The sequence below is a fragment of the Pipra filicauda genome, unplaced genomic scaffold, assembly GCF_003945595.2.
Source record: "Pipra filicauda isolate LSUMZ 115617 unplaced genomic scaffold, ASM394559v2 scaffold253_size2546935_pilon, whole genome shotgun sequence".
Classification (NCBI taxonomy): Eukaryota; Metazoa; Chordata; class Aves; order Passeriformes; family Pipridae; genus Pipra; species Pipra filicauda.
The window spans coordinates 1052112-1072193 of record NW_024104369.1 but is presented as its reverse complement, the minus strand read 5'-3'; the positions used below and the strand labels follow the sequence as shown (position 1 = coordinate 1072193).

General features: G+C 35.3%; 1 protein-coding gene across 1 annotated transcript in view; it reads left to right on the top strand.

Annotated features, from left to right (window-relative positions):
* The window catches only part of LOC113994777 (prolyl endopeptidase FAP), a 39526-nt gene that overhangs the window by 16898 nt on the left and 2546 nt on the right, over window positions 1-20082 (top strand). The window contains exons 12-23 of the mRNA XM_027734202.2: window positions 1697-1741; window positions 3400-3504; window positions 3595-3665; window positions 4246-4299; window positions 4625-4749; window positions 5452-5499; window positions 7984-8082; window positions 8823-8892; window positions 10081-10275; window positions 12523-12577; window positions 15749-15848; window positions 18810-18874. Coding sequence (XP_027590003.1) covers window positions 1697-1741; window positions 3400-3504; window positions 3595-3665; window positions 4246-4299; window positions 4625-4749; window positions 5452-5499; window positions 7984-8082; window positions 8823-8892; window positions 10081-10275; window positions 12523-12577; window positions 15749-15848; window positions 18810-18874 — 1032 coding nt within the window. The remainder of the gene's footprint in view (window positions 1-1696; window positions 1742-3399; window positions 3505-3594; window positions 3666-4245; window positions 4300-4624; window positions 4750-5451; window positions 5500-7983; window positions 8083-8822; window positions 8893-10080; window positions 10276-12522; window positions 12578-15748; window positions 15849-18809; window positions 18875-20082) is intronic.

The following is a 20082-nucleotide window of genomic DNA, read 5'->3' as shown; positions in this document are numbered from 1 at the left end:
TATGTATTAGGAAAAAATACATATTTCATGCAACATTTGAAGTATTTCCTACATAATCGTTCCACTTTATAAGTACATTAACATTGAATCTCTATCTTGCCTTCACGTAACCTATATTTTAATAACTACATATTTTAACATACAGAAAAAGGTGTGAGGGTTCTAGGACTCTACTATAATCCACCAAAGTACTTTAACACAAACTTAACTTTTAGCACATAACCAGTTTTATTTATGTCAATAGGTCTGTTTATGTGTTTAAAATTAAGCATGTGCTTAATTGCTTTGCTGGAACCAGACCAGACCAATTAACGTCTTGCAGGACTGTGTTCATGATCCTTGTTTAATTGCATTTCTCCATGAAACCTTATTTATGGAGTCACTACTGACGTTTCTATAATTCTATATTTATACAGTGATACAATGCTTTTATCACATTAAAGTTTGCACAAATGGCCAATCGAAGGAGTGTGAACAGATGGGAGTTCTGCATTAGCTCTATTTGCCATTAGAAAGTATATCTCTCTACATTTCCTTTGGCAAAAATAGTTCTCTTGTTGAATTCAGATTACATTGAGTTTCTAATGTACAACAATCATGCTAGGATTTATGTACTTGAAAATAATAACAAAATATAATCTACAATATGTTCCTAAAGTGTAGATTCATCAGAAATGTTCACGTGTTCAACTCCTGCTCATGTGAATAGGCTGTAGAAATAAATATTACTTTAGTAGAACTATTCATGTGAGTAAAACCTAGGCATGTGTTTGTGAAATTGGGATTTCCTATAAAGATGCCAGTTCTCTAATTAAATTCTGTAAATAATTTAATATACAGAAAAATCCCATAGAAATCAAGGGGACTACTCATATGAAAGAAGTTAAATATATCCCTAATGTACTATGTCATCAAGATGTGAGTCTTAATTTAAAGAAAGGAAAATAAAGTTAGGATGCAGATATAAAACAAGATATCCCATTTTTCTTATCTTAAAAAGAAATAAAATCCATCTTCTCATTTAATAGCTCAGTGGAGCCCTTGCAAAGTACTAAACAGTCTTCTAAGGCACAAGTACCTGCAATTTTTTTTCCTTATTCTTCTTTATAAATACATTATTTGCAAGATTTTGTAAAATCAGGCCCTTTATTATCTCTAAGCTAAGCACCAGATCTGGAGACCCTTGATTTTTATGTTCTTTTAGTTTAAGTATTTGGCTTTTATTTTTAAGTTTTTTAAGGTTTACATTTAAAAGATGTACCCAGCAGTCACATCATCCACTGTTATAAATCAACATCACAGCTCTTAATTGAAAGAAAATATGAACCAGCTGAAAATCTGAAGTAGACTTTTAATATTATTATTCCTGAAATTATTTTATTTGGGTTTTTTACTGAAAAATTCATGAGATTAAGTATTTGTTCATTCTTGTTTTCAGTCAAAAAGATAGGGTTAAAATAATTACTCTAGATTTTATTTAGCTCTGATGATAGCTGTTTAAAAAAAAATAGTTTAACTAACATAATTACATTAATACAAGAATATTTACTGCAGACAGCCTTCAAGTCCCTGAAACTTTACAGCAAGTATTCTAAAATTCTCTTTTACAGGTGGCTACAGATTTGTTTATTTGAAGATTTTGAATCTCCAGAAACTCAATCTTCTTAAAGACTGTACATTTGATTTTGTTTTTCAGAATCAGCAGCACATAGAAGAGAGTCAAACAGGATGGGCAGGCGGAGTAGGTTTTCTTGTTGTACTCTGTTTTGATTCACTGAAAAGCTACGGCTTTCTGCATCTTCCCATCAGTGTTTTGAAACATGAAGCACCCTTCTGAGTCATAACAACACTACTGCTTAAACCTGTTGCACTGTAGGACTGAGACTTTTAATACTGTGCTAGATGTGGTATCTGGCTACCTGCTTTCTGAATTTAAAAACCTATTTCTGCCTCCGTTTGAAAATCTTAGACCAACTGACTAGACACAACACTGAAGGGAGGGAAGTCATGAAAAGAGGTAGATTTATAGTGCAATGTAATTATTAGAAGCATCCTGGAGGCTAAGAATAGATGTAAAACTCCTCTGATGACACTAGGGCAAAGGATCAGATTGGCTATCATAGTACTTGAAGAGTAAAACCTGCCCATTCATAACAGTTTTAGTGCCAAGTGCTGCACATCTTCAGCTGGTGGGAACCTTCAAGGTAAGACACCCCACTTGCAATGGTAGATGATACTTCTCTGTAGCTACTTCTAAGCAAAAGAAGTTTTTCTCCACTCAGTAGAGACAAAACACATACCTTTCGAAACTTGCAGTAAAAACAAACCTACAAGGAAATTTTAAGAGCATGAGATCAGTATTTACAATCATATAGTCCAACTGTGAACATGTATTACTGCTTATGTTTACTTATGTTTACAGGCAGGGCAAGTTAGCAGAACCCAGTGTGCAGAACCTCACACTGTGCCTGAATGTCTTGCAGTGGACTTAACTGTGAGCTTCATTTTCAGTACACTGTCCTTTAGGAGACATGTTTTAATATGAAGAGCACACATTTACAAGGATTAGTTATTTTACTTCATCCTTTTCATTTTTTGCCACTTCTCTTGAGATTCTCATGGCAGGTTTTTATTACAGCTAAAGAAATTGCACATATGCATAAATCCTCTCTTTAGCTTTTATGGGATTTCAAGCATTAGGAATCACAGAAGCAATCTCCAGGACAATTTAACTTATGGCCACAAGTTCTAGTCTAGCTTGAGTTAGTATTCTTCAGACGTGATACTCACTGCAGAAGGTCTGGTGCTATGTTTGAAATTCTTTCAGGTCATTCTTCTGTCTTCATGTTTTGAAAGTAAAACTTAGAGTTGCAGTAACTGAGCCTTGACTGACAATTTTAGTAAAGACGTGATTGTTTGAAAGGAAGCAAAAGTTGAGCGATCTTATCTGGAATAATCTGTTCTTTAAAATTAGTGGAATATCATGGGAAACATCAGATATCCATTTATTTAGTGCTGTGTTCATTGAAACAGTGAAACTCTGTGGTCCACAGAATATTGAGTCTCGCACCATTCATGAACATTGGCTTTATTCAGAAACTTATTTTTTTAAAAAATCACCTCTATCTGTTTTTAATTAACTAAAAAAAAAGTCATTTGGAATATACAAGTTATTCCACTTACATGTAGAGAGCTCACATTTGTGGGGTGCTTGAGGTATCTGTATTATCAGTTTAAGAAATCTGACATGACAGGTTAGAAATTGTAATCTATAATGACTGGGAGATTGAATATCATAGGTCCCCTTTGAACTGATTTTATTATGTGCACTATAATCTGTTAAACAGCTCAGACAGTCTTATTTACATCTCATCTACTGTTTTTCTTCCATTGTTTCAGTTTTTTGTTTCTACACCTTATTTTACATCAGACAGCAGTTCGTACTACAAAATTTTTAGTGACAAAAATGGTTATAAGCATATTCACTACATCAATGGCTCTATGGTAAGTCAAGCAAAGTGTTCTACATTGATCTACTGTAAGTTCCTGAAATAATGCTACAATATTCAGTAACTTAAATATCTTTCTACACAGGAGAATGCAATCCAAGTTACAAGTGGAGAATGGGAGGCAATATACATTTTCAGAGTAACAAATGATGCAATGTAAGTGTCATGAAGAAAACAGACTGTAAGTGATGTCAATAAAAGCAACACAATCATTTGAACACCATTTGTTAACTTGTTAGGTTATAACTAGGTATAATTTGGTTTTTATCTGAATGCATCCACTACAAATTTGTATACAAAGGCACTGCATAGGTTTGCAAACATGGTTTACTTCTGAGAGATTCTTTGCAAATTGTCCTTAATTTTCTATTTAATCACCTCTCTTAGACATATTTAAAAATACTTCATTATTCATGTGTTTAATCCTTACACAATTTGCAGTTACTTGTCTTTTTATGATGCCTCATTCAACTTACTGTATAGATAGATACAGCTTACATAATTGGAATGATTAGCTCATGAGAATTAAGAAAGAACTCTTTATATGTCTTATGTGTCATCTAATCATAAATTGAGGATTTATTAAAATAAAAAGTATATAAGCTTAACTACTCTTCCATTGCATGCAGAAATCTCAAAAAGTCTAAATTAACTTCCAAGATGGCTTTTCATCTTGCTGCAGGTTCATAGGTCATAACTTTGTGGATTATTTATTAACATATAAATGAATTTACAGTTTCTATTCAAGCAATGAATTTGAAGGCTATCCAGGAAGAAGGAATATTTACAAGTAAGTGTTATCAACATTATCTTAATGATAGTAGGTTGATAGAAGATATCTCTGAATTTGTTGATAAAACAATTTAATTTCAATATGTTTAAAATGTAATTTCACAAGTATTGTAAGTAAATCTTCACCTCAGATTATATCTGAGAATTGAGAAATAACATCTAGGATTTAAATACACTCTTGGGAAAAAAATCAGTAAAGAGGCCAAGCATTTATTTTTAAATTGAACAGTTCTGAAAGTACAATTCCTGTATTCAAGAATGTGATGCAGACACATGTGAAGTAAACTGTAGCAAAATAACTATTTATTTTGTTTTTCTCCTAGAATCAGTATTGGAAGTAAACCTATAAGAAAACAATGCATTACTTGCAATTTAAGAAAAGAGAGATGTCAGTATTATACAGCAAGATTCAGTGAACGTTCTAAGTATTATGCCTTGATCTGTTATGGTATGTATAGCATGGAAGCAGATATATAATCAGTTGTTCTTTCAAATTTATCAGTGCTGTAGTTAATACTATAGTTGTGTGGTTAATACGTACGAACAGTGAGGTCACAATCTAAAAAAAAAAAAAAAAAGAAAAAAGTATCCAAGGTTTCCCTTTTATGTATTTCATATAAAGTTTACTGTTCTGATTCTGCACTGACTGTTCAGCTGAAAAGTTCCTTAGAATTTCTGTTGAGCAGAGAACCAAATGTAGCAAATAACAACACCTTTCAATCATTCCTGCACAAAACAGTCAGTAAGGTCGTCACCATGTGAAAGGCGCACACCTTCACAAATACGATGTGACATATTCTCAGAAGAATGTTTCACATTGTTAATTCTGCATTTGCCTTATGTAATCACATCTCAGGTATTAACTAGATGTCACTTCATCTCTAGGGTGGAAGAGTTTGTTAGTGGATTTAAAGTTCCTTCTATTATGTTTGCTAAGCAATGCCTGTATGTATGCAAGCCTTTGTACGCACAGTACCTTATGTATATCGTGCAGCAGGGACTTGTGGGTTACCCAGCAGAGAAGATTCAGATCTGTGTGTCAATTTAAGCTCTTTAACTCCTGTCAGTTACCAATGTTAATGTAATATACACTACATCACCAAATTCCATCTTCAAACTGTAAAGTACCTTCTTACGATTCTTATGACAGGTCCTGGGATTCCCATTTCTACTCTTTTTGAGAACCACGGTGATAGAGGTACTGCAAGTATCCTGCCTATTTCTGACCAATTGTTATACTCCTTGATCTTCACTATGCAGATCCTATAATACAATATTTAGGCTTGTAATCAAGAATCTTTCACCTTATTTGGTATTAAAATATCTATTATCCTTCTAAATTTGTTAATTAGTGAAATCCAAGTATGAATGAAAACATTGATGCCTTTATTTTAATTCCTGAGTCCATCACTTTTATAGGATCCTGATGTTTTCCCTGTTTATCCATTATAGATAAAATGAACATCAGCAACTCTTTGTCTACCAAATTTTGAGTCAAACTTTGTAGAAAATACTGTGCTTCACAGACTATTCCTTTTCATATTTGGATGAACAAAAGACTTCTTGCTTTCTTTCATGAGGCAACACTACATTATACAAAAGGCAATGGTGTGCTATTTAGAGTTTGACCCATTGTGCTGTACTAATTAGAATTTGGATCAGTGACTTGCTCTTTAGCCATCAGTAGAGATGTCAGGGAAGAGCAGAAGTTCTTTCAGATGATCAGTTCAAAAAACTGCTTCAGACAAGGTGTAATTATTGATGCAAAGTGGAATCTTCAGCAAGAAACATTCAGAGCCCTCATTCTTTAAGTAGCCTGTCAGTGAGGACTGTTTGCAACCAAGCCAAGGAGGAACTTTCTAACAATGAAAATATTATTTGCTCTGAAGTGAATTTTCTGTCTCTGTCCCTTGTTTTTCTCTAAAAGTTCATCTTCATCTTAAAGCCCTCAATGTTAAGCCCTCTTAAAGCCCTCAATGTTAAGCCCTCTTAAAGCCCTCCCTGAAATGTTACAAAAACTAACATGATCCTGTATAAAATTTCAGTGACTTAGCATTCTCCTTCCTTCCCCAATAATCACTGGAAATGAATTGGTAGTTGTAATGGTCCTTACAGTTCATCCTGTATTGATAACCCAGATCACTATTAACTGAATGATATCTGACCAGAAACATAAGGACATGAAAACATAAGGAAGACAAATGCCACAAAATATTGTTAAGCTAAATTAATCTGTGGTGATTCAGGTAGAAATCAATTAATTGCAATATAATATTATTTAGACTCCAAAAGCAGTTGGTACATCTTAGTTTTTAACTACTCAAAAATGTTTGCAGATGGAAAAGATTGGTTAACGTGTCTATTGCAATTATGCTATAAAAACACTGTGTTCTGATATTTCTTTTGTAAAAGGTTTAAATACAGTTCATGCATGGATTTTTTCATATATAAGCTATTCTCATAGCTCTCTGTTTTCCCTGATTCATTATTACCTTGTTTATCAAGGGCCCCTACTACCTTATCAAACTGTGAATTGCATGAAATGCAGCTAAGTGCCCAACTGCAATTATGTGTTTCTTAACCTCTCTGCAGGAGAGAAAAGTTTCATGTAATGCATTTTCACTACTGGTTTCATGATGACTCACTCAATTGTGCTATTATTCTTCAAGAATAAAAACAAATTCAGGCTTGTCTTAGACTTTTTCATTACCTTTTTTGGATTAATTTTCCTTATGTCCCTTGCTTTCATAATCTCTTCTGTGGTACAAAACTGTTTTTAGTAAATCCATTTTCATTGCAATTGGCAGCATTTTAATATCACCCATGAATTTTAGTAGGATATATGCAGGTAAACTAATATACACCAATTTGGAAGCTCCTTCCAGAATGTCTACAATTCAGTTGTGGTATTGGGCAAGTTTAAGGAGTTTTGAGGGGAAGCAGGGAAAGGGTTCAGCTTAGTTTGGGTGAGTATCCAAAGCTAGGATGATCTTTCAGCCATACAAAAAAACACTTGAAGCTACTTGTCAAGAGTATTTTGAAAGAACAAATTCCACTGTTATATTTCCAGCATTTCCTCAGCACTACTATCTAGCTCAATACATATTGAGAGAAGACTTCTTGTATTTTTTTGAGCATTTCCAGAAACAGGGAGGGGGGGAAACGTAAACTAAAAAAGAAAAATCTCCTGCAATTTTAAAAGGTTCTTTCATTTTGAAAGTGAAGCTAAAAGTCACAGATTTCCATTATGTACAACATTCTTCATCCATCACTACTCATTGGAAAGCACATAAATAAACAAGTAAGACACACGATGGGATGAATTTTGCATTTCCAGCTCCCACTATTTTAAAAAAATGGAGTGAGGACTATGCAAGAGGAAGAAGTTTCTTCCATAACATGTGGGACTCTAACATTTAGAGGCAACATGTGAAATGATTTGCATTGCAAAACGTACATCCTATAAAAATCTAATGAGTATTTGTGCACTGCAATACCAGTGTTTTGCTTTCATTTAGCTATGTGATCAAGCCCAGTTAGAAGTGTCTGAGTGGATTTTATTACTCTGCTTGTAAAAGTCAGATTTCCTTTCTGTTCTAATAACACAAAATAAATGAATGTTAATTAATGAAGAGAAATTAACAATAAATCAGTAAATAATTCAGGCATTTCTTTTACTTAGAGCTCAGAGTATTGGAAGACAATAGGGAATTACAGTCTGCTTTGCAAGAGATCCAGCTGCCAAAAGAAGAAGTTAATAAACTTGAAGTGGATGGTATAAGTAAGAATTACACATCCTTATTATACTTTTTACTGCTACCATTTTAATATTTTTCCTTAATTTTGTGATAGTAAGTATTGTCTTTCTGTAGAACAAACTTGTTAGCCTGTCAGATTGGGAAGAAGAGGCCTGGTTCTGCCCTGCTCAACAACTAATTTGTCTTTGCCTCAGGGTATCTGTCAGTAAAACAGTAGCTAAAATACAGCTCTGCTTCACAATACAATTTTTTTAAAATTCTTTAATACTACTAATAAAATATTTAAATATTGTGTAAAAACTATATAATGTGGTGGTAATAAAACGTGAAATATAAACTGCTGTTCATATTTTATACATTATATTCATTTGCACGCACTGTTCTTTTCACTAGTGACTTTACAAAAAGTATTCCGTGGTAATAAATTAAAAAAGTTTCAAAAACTAATTTCTGGTAATCTTAGCAACTGTTACATTCCTAGTTATGCTTTTCTAGGCACCTGGAAAAACTGAGAACTAGGCTTTTGTGAAATAATAATTTTATGCATAGCTAAATTAAACTAAATGTGGGTACTTTATTTCTTCAAAGTTGTTCTTCAGCAGCTCCATATAAACAGTTAATTGCATCAGTTCTGTATTTCACAGTTCATGTGTTGTGTACTGTGTGCTGATTCATGTTCATATACTCTTACACCAAACTCTGGATTATGCGTAAAGGAATCATTTTAACCACTAAGAATATAATTTTAATATGTCTTTTCTAGCTTTGTGGTACAAAATGCTTCTACCTCCACAGTTTGATAGATCCAAGAAGTACCCTCTGCTTATTCAGGTGTATGTAACACTTCCTTTCTTTGAATTTGTTTTGTGAAAAACTCCATATTTTTTATAATTTAACAAAACCTTGTACATTTGCAACATTTTAGGAAGTAAAAGCAAAACTATGTAGTTCTGTACTGGTTTTTTTTAATATATTTCTGGAAAAGAAATTTAAGCCAATGGAGATGGATAAGGTTTTTAATGTTAATCTTAGCATGGTAAAGCTTAGTTTCTCAGAGAAGGGAAAAGGCTAAAAACATGTGGGCTATTCCTTGTAGTTCTTAGCCCTGTAGCTGCTTCTGTTTATTATGAGGCAGTCTGAAAGTATTGATTTCAGCTTTTTTAATATGAAAAATACAGGAGCCTGCTTAATTTTTTAATTAAAAAAAAACAAAAACAAACAAATGCCTAAACTATGTGGACTGGCTTCTCTAAGAGCATTGAAAATAATTTATTGCAGGAAAAAAAGGCAATAGAAATTGCAGTGGAAAAAAAAAACATAATAAAAAAATATGCAGAAAGGAGAAATGAGTCGATGTAATAAACTTTACATCATTTTATTAACTAGTGATGATCCAAAGGTCCAAGAATGCTAAGTATGTTTGAATGAAGTTTAGAGTAGAAGAGTCCTGTCCTTGAGGTCAAATGTGTATTTACTTTAGGCCGTTCTCATGAGGAGTGTCTCCCTGTATTGCTCAGATCTGTAGGGTGTGTTCTGCCCACAGCTCCAACAGCACATGACAAATAAGGTCTGGTGATGGCCAGAAAGTGTAAAGAGCTCTACTTCTTTCTTCTGTTTTCTTTGGTATTGCTGCATGTGGAGATCAAATGCAGAAAAGCACCAAACAGGGCTATTACCCCTAAGGAATGTAGAGAGAGAAAAGAACTGAGTCTTTGAGGCATAACTCTTCCAAGGATTCCCCTTAGGACAATCATCTGATACTGAACCCCTTAACCTGAGCTGAAACTTATTATTTTCCTTAGGCATAAGACCTAAATGATTAAGATAGATTTTAGATAGCAAAATCTCATAAATATATGAAAATGTTAGCTGAATTGTTTGTCTACTGGGCTCTCTGAACAACAGACACATAGCAAAATATATGTGGAGAAAATGTTAGCATACGTAGCATGTATAGCTATAGTCCAGTGTCCAGTAACCATTTATAAATGATTTGAAAATGTGTGAATTTTCATCCTCAGGTATGGAGGACCTTGCAGTCAGAATGTGAAGGAAACATTTAGCATTAGCTGGATAACCTATCTTGCAAGCAAAGAGGGAATTATTGTTGCTCTAGTGGATGGCAGAGGGACAGCTTATCAAGGTGACAAAATTTTGCATGCAGTATATCGAAGACTTGGAGTCTATGAAGTGGAAGACCAAATCTCAGCAGTGAAGTAAGCAGACTATCTCCCTGTAAAACTGTTGTACTTACATGTCTAGAAGTAGTAATGTGAAAAAAAATATTAAATTCTCAGCCTTTCTTCTGAAGAGCTGAGGTCTTCAGGAAATAAGAACACTTGTAAAAATAAAATATTACTGTTTGCTTCATGTCAGTGACATTTTGGGTGGTATGAAGTCCATATACCACTAAGTCCACATCTGGACCTCACCACTTCCATTGTGTTAGAGCATCATCAAAAGCTTCAATCCTAGGCCTAAGGAAATACAAGTGAAAGTGGTGAGAGGTAAGCCAATGTATTATCCATTACCCTGAAGTTTTCCCTGTAGGGCAAACCTACCTCAGTGACCATAGAGATCCATAGTGATTATCTAAAGGTCAAATGTGAAGTTTGTAGCAGAACTGAACCTGCCACAAACCTTCTAAAGGTCAGTTAGTCATAAACTTGCATTCTGTGCTATGCATAAACTTGCATTATAGGATAGTTAAGAACAACAGAAAGTGCCTGAGGTCCCCAATAGGTGTTCCCCAACAGCTGCTCCTTTGAATCAAAACACTTAAAAGTGTTCCCAGAGAAAATAATTCCCTATGCAGAGTTTTGGAGAGGGAATGAAAGCTGAGGATTGTAAAGAAAGACTGACTGGTAATCTTACAGATGCAGTAGCACTGCTAAAGTGAGCAGTTAATTTGTTAATTTGTTAAGTGTTAATTTGAACCCCACAGAGATGAGTACAAGGCAGGAATATGGAATTTAGTCTAAGGAATTTGGCCCAGCAGAGTATGGATAGATTTCCAGGTGCAACAGTAAGTACCCTCTTTCCTTCAGACCCAACTGAGTACCTTAGCTAGAAATTGGATGTAGCAATCCAGGCCTTCACAGCTTTCTCTGCTTGTTTGAGAACACTGCCTGTACTTAAAAGTGTGTGTGAGGAGGATATCTGCTCCTTCCTCTTTCTGCCTTGTGATAATTCGCTTCCTACTCAGTGACATAAACACACCATTTTCCCTTTCAGTGATAAATGAAACAGAATAGCTGTATATCATGTCAGGTTTTTTCTATTAATCTATTATTTTATTTTCTTTATTGAAAGTTTAGGAGGAGTGGCATACTTTAAAATATCACAGGAATGGTTTTTCATTACTCTGAATCATCACTCAGACATGAAATGTCAGAGACAGAGGGAACCTAAACTGATTCTGCAATTGCAAAATCTGCTGAGACAGGCCATGAAGAAATGACCTCAGTTTTCACACTTTCCAGTTTTCTGTCAGCACCTAAACTAAATTTTTATTCAGTTAAATGTAGTGCATTCCATCTTCCTGATCTAACACATGGTTTAAGATGCATGATTTTTAGAGAGGAGTCTATACTCTAGAGGGAAGTTCTTGGAATGGCTTTTACTGTTGGAGGAGCCCTGGGGATTAAGATAGTAATGTAGCAAAACTGATTCATTTTTTTGCTTTTCTAACTTTGTCCCACCCAGACAGTGTCCTGAATTTTGGGTGTTGTCAGTCACTCGTGCTTGTCCTAATAAATAAGGCTAATATGTGTCCTGGGATATATCTGAACCTATTTGGTTTATCTGTCACTGTCAAACCTTTATGTTCTTTTGCCTCATGTCTTTTCTTTGCTGTTAATAATACCTCTCTAGAAATACAATCTTCAGACTCTGATGCAGGATATTTTAGGACACCTAATATTTATTATTCTCTTTAACCTGTTTGACTGTATTTCAAGCTCATTACCTACTTGGAGTGTTAGAAGATATTTTCCTCCGTATTGTTTTTTATTATAATAGTAGTATGAGCTTTTTACTTTTCAGGCATATAAAGAAGAAAGCTTATTTCTCCAGGGAATCCCTAATCTCAGAGGCTGATACTGTGCCTCTCGAGAAATCAGAGGGTAAATAACCAGGTGGATTTTAAGTATAGGAAAAAAGACTTCTTTTGCCAAGAAGCCAGATGAGAAGAGTCCTCACCCACTGGAACAAAAATTATTATGATGAAAGTATTAATTTCAGTATTTTTTCTTCTTTCAGGAAAAATTCTTCCCTTTCCTCTGAAATACCTATTAATTGAATAATTGTTGCTTTGTAGAAATCAGACATGCTATGCTGAATATCAGTTTGCACAAATTGGTGGAATGTGTGGAAAAAATGGAAGGACTATTTTTTGCTAATTTTTATAGTATTAGCAATCTTTTGTAATAATTCATTTATTTGTATGATTTTCTTTTCCACAGAAAATTTATAGAAATGGGCTTTATTGATGAGAAACGAATAGCAATATGGGGCTGGGTAAGTAAGTGATTGAGTTTTTTGTATCTAGCTTTAAATAATCCTGCAGTATAATTTTTTTAACTCTTCCTTATTCTGTATGAAGTTTCTTCTACCCATGCATAATGGTATTACCAAAGGGGATAGTTCCTGTTGGTGCTTATGTACTTACTATTGCAACAGTGCAAGCCCTCAAAAAGGAATCTTTGGCAGCTCAAGAGGGAATTTTGAAAAGCTTATGTCTAATACATTGTTTGGACTTTAAGTGAAGCCAAATTGAGATGTTTTAATTGGCTTCACTTTTAACTTAGGGACTTACTGGCATGGTTTCAAAATTCAAGTATTGTCTGTTCTGATCCGAGATTAAAATAATGAGAAAAGTCCTATGACTATCTCTCATGAGAAAATGTGACCCTTGCATCATTCTGAGTCACTGTGTACTTTTCTGTAATGGTCAGTAGGGATGATGTGGGTCTGAGACGTTTTCAACTTTGATAGCTTCACCAAGAAGTGGAAAAATTGAACAGTATGGGAGTTATTTCAAATTATTAGCTTTGTAACACTCCCAGAACCTTTAATAGACAGATGTACTGCAAGTCTTTATTAATAAATGGACATATTCCACTGCCCTGAGGCACTAAGAAATAGAGTAGCATACCTCAAGTACAAATTTTAGGATAGCACTGCATTCTAATAGGACAAAAATAAATTATTGGAATAGTTGGGGTTGTTTTTCTATGCTGTCAACTTCAAAGTAGGAGCATTCATAAAAAAGAGATGCAGAGCTATTAGTGGTTTTAATGGGAACTGAAGCCGTCTTCAGTGACAGCACAAATGCCCCACAGCCCCTTTAGAGAGATTTTTAAGATGTTTAGGCCATTTGACTCAGTTGTTCATGTTTATTGTGAAGGGCTGAATCAAGAATGCATAGGCAGAACTGCTGCCCTGCCTCCCACCCAGCTTCAGCATAACTGAATTATACTGTACGGGAGAACAAGCTGATAAGCAACAACTGAGGGTGTCATGGATTAGGGATGGTACTGTCAGGAATGCTAAAGGGAGTTGGAGGCCACACTTAGTCCTTCTCTGAGTAAATTAGTAGCAGCTATCCAGCAGTAACAGGCTGCACCAACTAAAAAACAGAGTAAACTGATATGTTAGATACTAATTAACATTGTGCAATATTTTTCTCCACATACATGTTTGTTTTTCTCTAGTTATCATCCAGAAAGACCTCTTATTTCATTCTCTTTAACTGCCTGTCTCTGCCAGGAGAATTATTCTGATCTGTCCCTGTTTGGTTTGTTTATTTTTGCTGGGGTTTGTTTGTTTATTTGTTTTTGTTGGCCCAGTTTCATTGTAAGAGGTTTGCTCAGAAACATTCTAGAGGATGGATCTTTTAAGCTTCAGTTCAACTCTAAATAAAGAAGTTGCCCGATCTTAGATAGCATGTGAGCAGGGTTGCTAAAATCTTCCTATGAAGCTTCTACCAACTAATATTTAAATTACTTTGATCAGACACTGCTATAACACCAGGATAAAACAGGTACCATATGATGAAATTAAGTGACACAGACACTTAAAAGTGTTTAATTCTAGAGTAACATTAGATAATTTAAGGCCACATGAAAATATTTTAAGTCACATCATATTTTATTTCACCACAGTGTTTCCAGAACCAACTAAGAGTTTGCACATATCTAAAACATTGTATCCCAGTAGCAGATATGATATTAAAATGATGGCGCTACTGACAAACCTATCAGTGTTTTTTCCATTTTTCTTTCTATTTATTATACCATTTCCTGGTCCATAAGCTTTGAAAGGAGTTGAAAGGTGTTTCCTTATTTATAGCCTGCAGCTTGACAGATACGCATGAATTTGTACTTTCAGCCTAACCAAACTTTTCAGGATGGCAAAAGCTCTTAAATAACCACTAAAGCAATTCAGGTTGTGAACTCTATCTCTCTGCCTGTTACAGCGAATAGATTTATCTGCCCAATCCTAATCCTAAGCCTTGTGGACTGATTTTTAAAAAGATCAAATGAGCAGATCAAATGAGCAGGAAAAATTCTATGAATTGGTGTTTCTATTACCATATCCCTCACTATCATTTCAAGCTGGAGTGTCAAGAGAAGAGAAGAACTAACTTAACTTTTTTACAAAAAAAATATGTAGTAGTTTTGCTTATTTCCCTTAATCTATCATATGCTACTGAGATAATCTTCAGAATTGTTCATGACACACCCCATATTTTTATCCTTCCCTCCATTGCAAAGTAAACAAAACCCCATTATTTCCCAAAGACCTTACATGAGCTTTTCCAACCTCGGTTCCATGTGCTATGAAGAACCAAACCAAAGGCTTTTTATTTACAGTATTTTCCTGTCTCAGAAACTAGCCCCACACAGTTGCACAGATCTATTCTGATAGCCAGGCTTACTTACTAGTGCTTACTTATTTATTTACCTGCCTAACTTCTGGCTATGAACTTGTTCTTCCCTTCTGGGTCTCAGTTTGAGGAATCAGGCCAGAGAATAACAGGAACAGTGGCAGGCAGTAGAGGGGAATTGCTCCAACCTCAAGTTCTCAAGTAGCTGAGTCTGTTAGTACTGATGATTTTGTTGGTTCAATATGCCAATCACTATCAATAACTAGATAGTTTGTTAAGGGAGGGAAAAACCTATAACTCTTCTTGAGGTGAACATTGAAAGGATGAGAGGCAGAGAACACCAGTTGTCATAAGGGAAGTTTTCTTTAGGTTTTAGGAAAAGAAATTTATGAAAACAGGGATCACTGTTGAAGTGGATTGAGTAGGGAGGCTGTGTAAAATGGATGTGACTGATTGACCTCATTTAAATCTGAAGTTAGCCCCATTTTGAGGTATAGGTTGCATTAGATTACCATGAAAGACCCTACCAACTTAAATTTTTCTTTGAATAAGTGATAATAAGAGCAGTATCCTGTGATATGCATTGAAGAAGTAGCAAAAAAGAAGTGATTCAATAAAATTGTCTAATCTGTCTCACAAGGAATCACATCAGATCCATTTGAAATCACTGATTTGTTTTTTAAAAAAGCTTTTATTGCTTTGTCTGCTATGCATTCAAAGCAAAATATTTACTTTGGAATTGATTTATATGAGTTTGATTCTTCACCAGTAATTTTAAACTGTCTGTGATTTCTCCTTAGTCCTATGGTGGGTATGTAACTTCTTTGGCACTTGGATCTGGCAGTGGAGTATTTAAATGTGGAATGGCTGTGGCTCCTGTTTCCAGCTGGGAATATTACGGTATGGAAACTGATCGTAAATACTGATTTGGAAAGCAAGATGTAGCATTCAGTGGCTTCTTAAATGAAATCATTGCAGGAGACTGGTGATTTGAAATGTAAAGATGTTGAAATTACTTAGACATAAAACTCTTAAGACCTTAACTTTAATGTTTTCCTTGCTGAAAATAACTGACTGCAACTGGCAGTTTGGAACAGACTTTGTTACACAGAAGAAGGTATGCCCCAGTAATTCCATACGCACATCTGTAACAGTAAGTGTGTAAAGCCCTCTCAATAAACTGCTATAGTGTAAGGAGGGATATTCCTAAAAATCCTATTAAAACAGTATCACTGAATTCAGAAGCAGCTGAACTGATTTTTCTGCCAGTAATGGAATCACAGTGCACTTCAGATACTCAGATGACCTCTGTCAGGAATCAGTATCTCTGAAGACTGCAAGGTTATTTCCCAAAAGCAGTGGAAAAGAGAGGGACTTTTGTGTCTGATATATTATTTTAAAAATTAAATATTTTTCCCTTTAAATGTTTCTCAGCCACACGCTCTGTGTTGTTGTGTTATGATACGTATTTTTATTTATGTTTATGGAATTAGGCTCCAAACTGTTCAGAAGAAACAACTCTCAGAGTATAGTCCCAAGGCCTTCCTGTGTGAATAAAACAGGCACATATTCATACTTACCGACCTGTTAATCTTTTGGCATAGTGTAAAGGAACCTTAGTGTAAAAAAAAAACATGGCATGCATGTTTTCAATGAGTAAAATGTAGCACTTTGAACACATTTACTTAGCATATGGTCGTTTGCTAAGAAGTCTTGGTTATGAAAAAATTTTTTGGTTAAATGGAAAAGATTCCTTCCCTGACTGCTAGCACAGACATTCCTTGTATTTATGGTGTTTTGCAAACAAAGGGGGAAATATTTGTATGACACAGGAAGCATAGTCTTTATGTTTTCACAGGCATCAAGATTTTTTTTAAGACATTTTTACTCACGATCACAAAATTATTACCAAAATGCAGGCATAAAGCACTGCTTTTGCAGAAGTCCTTTAATAAAAGAAGAGTTATAAAAATTTGTCTAAGCATTAAAAATTGAATGCAGTTTCTTAGTTAAAGTAGATTAGATCCGCACCATTGCAATCTTTATTTCAGCTGAATTTTCAGGAGGAAGTTTAAGAATCTTGCTAAAAACATGTTGTAAAATCCAAACAGGCAAATGTACCTCTACTAAGGAAGGAAGGAAACAGGAGGAAGTCATGAGTCATAAGTTTTGGCAAACAGAGGGCAAAACTACAGGATGCTACATATTTGAGTCTCTAAGTAGTACCAGTATATCAGAGAATGTACTGGCCCCATAGAGCTTCTAAATTCTGTCCCACAGTTTTAGATGCACAGAGATTCTGGACCATAATCTTTTCTCAGGAACCATCCCGCCCCCCTCCATTTTGAGTCAGAGTTAGTAACAGCTGAACAGTTATAAGATGTAAAGGGAAATTCTATTCAGGGATAATGTATGTTAAAAGCATTAAATCTGTGACTGTTTGGTTAAAATTTATTTAAATTTATCTCCTTTTCCTTCTTTAATAATTGACAAGCTGAATCTTCCACTTAGTCATCATAATGCAATTCTGCTGACCTCTGCGAACTTGCTGTAGCTATACTGCTAGAAGAGAGCGGAGAATTTGGCTCAGAATACTGTAGAAATGCCAGCCATTCAGAAAGAGTCTATTTTATTGAAAACTTAAGCCCAATATGGTTGTTTGACACTGTGTTGACAACAGATATTGCACATTTTCTGTTTTCATGGAATGATAAAGGATTTTGATAAAAGATAGGCTACTTGGAGTTTTTGGTATGTAGTATATATATAAATTATCTTCAGAAGCCTTGTTTGGCTGATCTGGGAGACATAGTACACATCTCTAGCACTCAATGATAGCACATATAAAGGATACATAATAAACCATGGGAACAAGAGTATACTGAGTCATTTTCCTTTTCTGGTAGGATTCTCATTTCTATTTTTTAACAAAATTATTCTAATACAGTGTATCAAACTGGACAACAAGATAGACAATCCCAATTCGTAATGATTACAATGGCAGTCACCTCTCTTTTGAAAGGGAAAGATGCCAGGTCTTCTTTGTCAGAAAGCCCTGACTTCGTTAAATAAATAAAATTCTTGTAATACTGCAGCTTGACTGCTCAATATGTGTCAGTTACTTTTTCAAGGCAAGGTCACAAAGAAAGTAATGTTCTGGTAGTGACAGCTGCTGTGTCAGTTTTCCATAAATTTTCATAACAGCTCTTAGTTAAAGTACAAATACCAAGGCAGCTCAAAGATAGATGTTCCTACCGATTTCATGGTGATAGATATTTTTCAGTTATTGACATATATTTTGTCAAATCTGTTAACAGTCTTTGCTGTAGTTAGAAAAAGGAATTGAACAGAGACCTGAACTGCAATGGGCCACTTTTTCAGTTCATGCCTGTATCCTTTCCAGCTCCCCCTAGTTGCTGCATATATACACTCAACAGGAAAAGGACAACATACATATCCATATTTACTGTATATAAAAATACAAATCCTCAAATACTCTTTTTAAGGTATCAGAATTAGTCTATGTCATCTTTCCACCATGCACCTTTGTTGGCTTATTGGCTTATTAAACTGACTTCTGGAGTTCAAGCCAATAACATAAAGCAATATCAATTAATTGCCTTTATCCACAAAACCTTCTGTTGGTTCTACAGCTGAGTATTAAACCACTGTTTCTGCAAAGAGAGAACAGTCATTAATTAGCCTTCTTAGTTGATTTTTTAAAATATGTTTAAATTTGGTATATTATGAGGAAACCAAGCTGAACAGAGACAGTTAAACATCATTTAATTTTCTGTGTGTCACTGAAGGCACAAAAATATCTGTATTTTCTTTATCTATAGCTTTCTTCTTTAATTTCAGCATCTATCTACACGGAACGATTTATGGGTCTTCCTGTAGAGTCCGATAATCTTGAGAACTACAAGGTGAGAATTCTGTATGTGTTGATCTGAATTTAAATCACACTTCCATGGACAAGTAGAATTGTGAAGAAAGAAAATGACCCACCAAGTCTCATAGTGACAGTCCTGTAGTAGCTAAGCTACTGCTGTGAAATTCTTATCTCCATAATGAATTGTGGTTTTGTATTTATAAAGCCCAAAAATGCTAAATTGAAATCCTTATTTTCTCACTTGGACAAGTCAGACAGTTCTATCAGTGCAAACCATTAGCCTAGGAAAGAACTCAAGTGAGAGAGAGGCACTAAATATCAAATATGTTTCTGATAGCGTAGAGATGCTTGTGATAGTATAGCCAGAGAGCTGCAAGCCAAGCTTGCCCGTGGAGATTCACAGATTCATAGTTTGGAAATAACCTCTTAGATCATAGTCTAACCACTAACCTATCACTGCCAAGTCCACCACTAAACCATGTCCCCAGTGCCACTTCTACACATCTTTTAAATACCTCCAGGGATGGAGACGCAACCACTTCCCTGGGCAGCCTATTCCAATGCTTGAAAACTCTTTCCATGAAGAAATTTTTTCTCCGATCCAATCTAAACTTCCTCTGGCACAATTTGAGGCCGTTTGCTCTTGTCCTGTCACTAGCTGCCCAGGAGAAGAGGCCAACCCCCACCTGGCTACAACCTTCTTTCAGGTAGTCGTAGAGAGCTATAAGGTTCCCCCTAAGCCACCTTTTCTCCAGGCTAAACACCCTCAGCTGTTCCTCATATGACTCACTCTCCAGACCCTTCACCAGTTTCACTGCCCTCCTCTGGACAATCTCCAGAACCTCCATATCTTTCTAGTCATGAGGTGTCCAAAACTGAACACAGGATTTGAGATGTGGCCTCACCAGTACCAAGTACCGAGGAACAATCAATTCCCTAGTCCTGCTGGCCACACTATTTCTGATACAGGCTAGGATGCCTTTGGCCTTCTTGGCCACCTGGGCACAGGCTGGCTCATGTTCAGCTGCTGTCGACCAGCACCCCAGGGCCTTTTCTGTCAGGCAGCTTTCCAACCATTCTTACCCCCAGCCTGTAGTGCTACATGGGGTTGTTGTGAGCCAAGACCAGGACCTGGCACTTGGCCTGATGCAGCTTGTTCAGATGCCTCTGCAGATCCTAATATATATATATATATGGCTTCTGTTGTAATCTCAGATTAGTATGAAGTCGCTGCTGTCATTA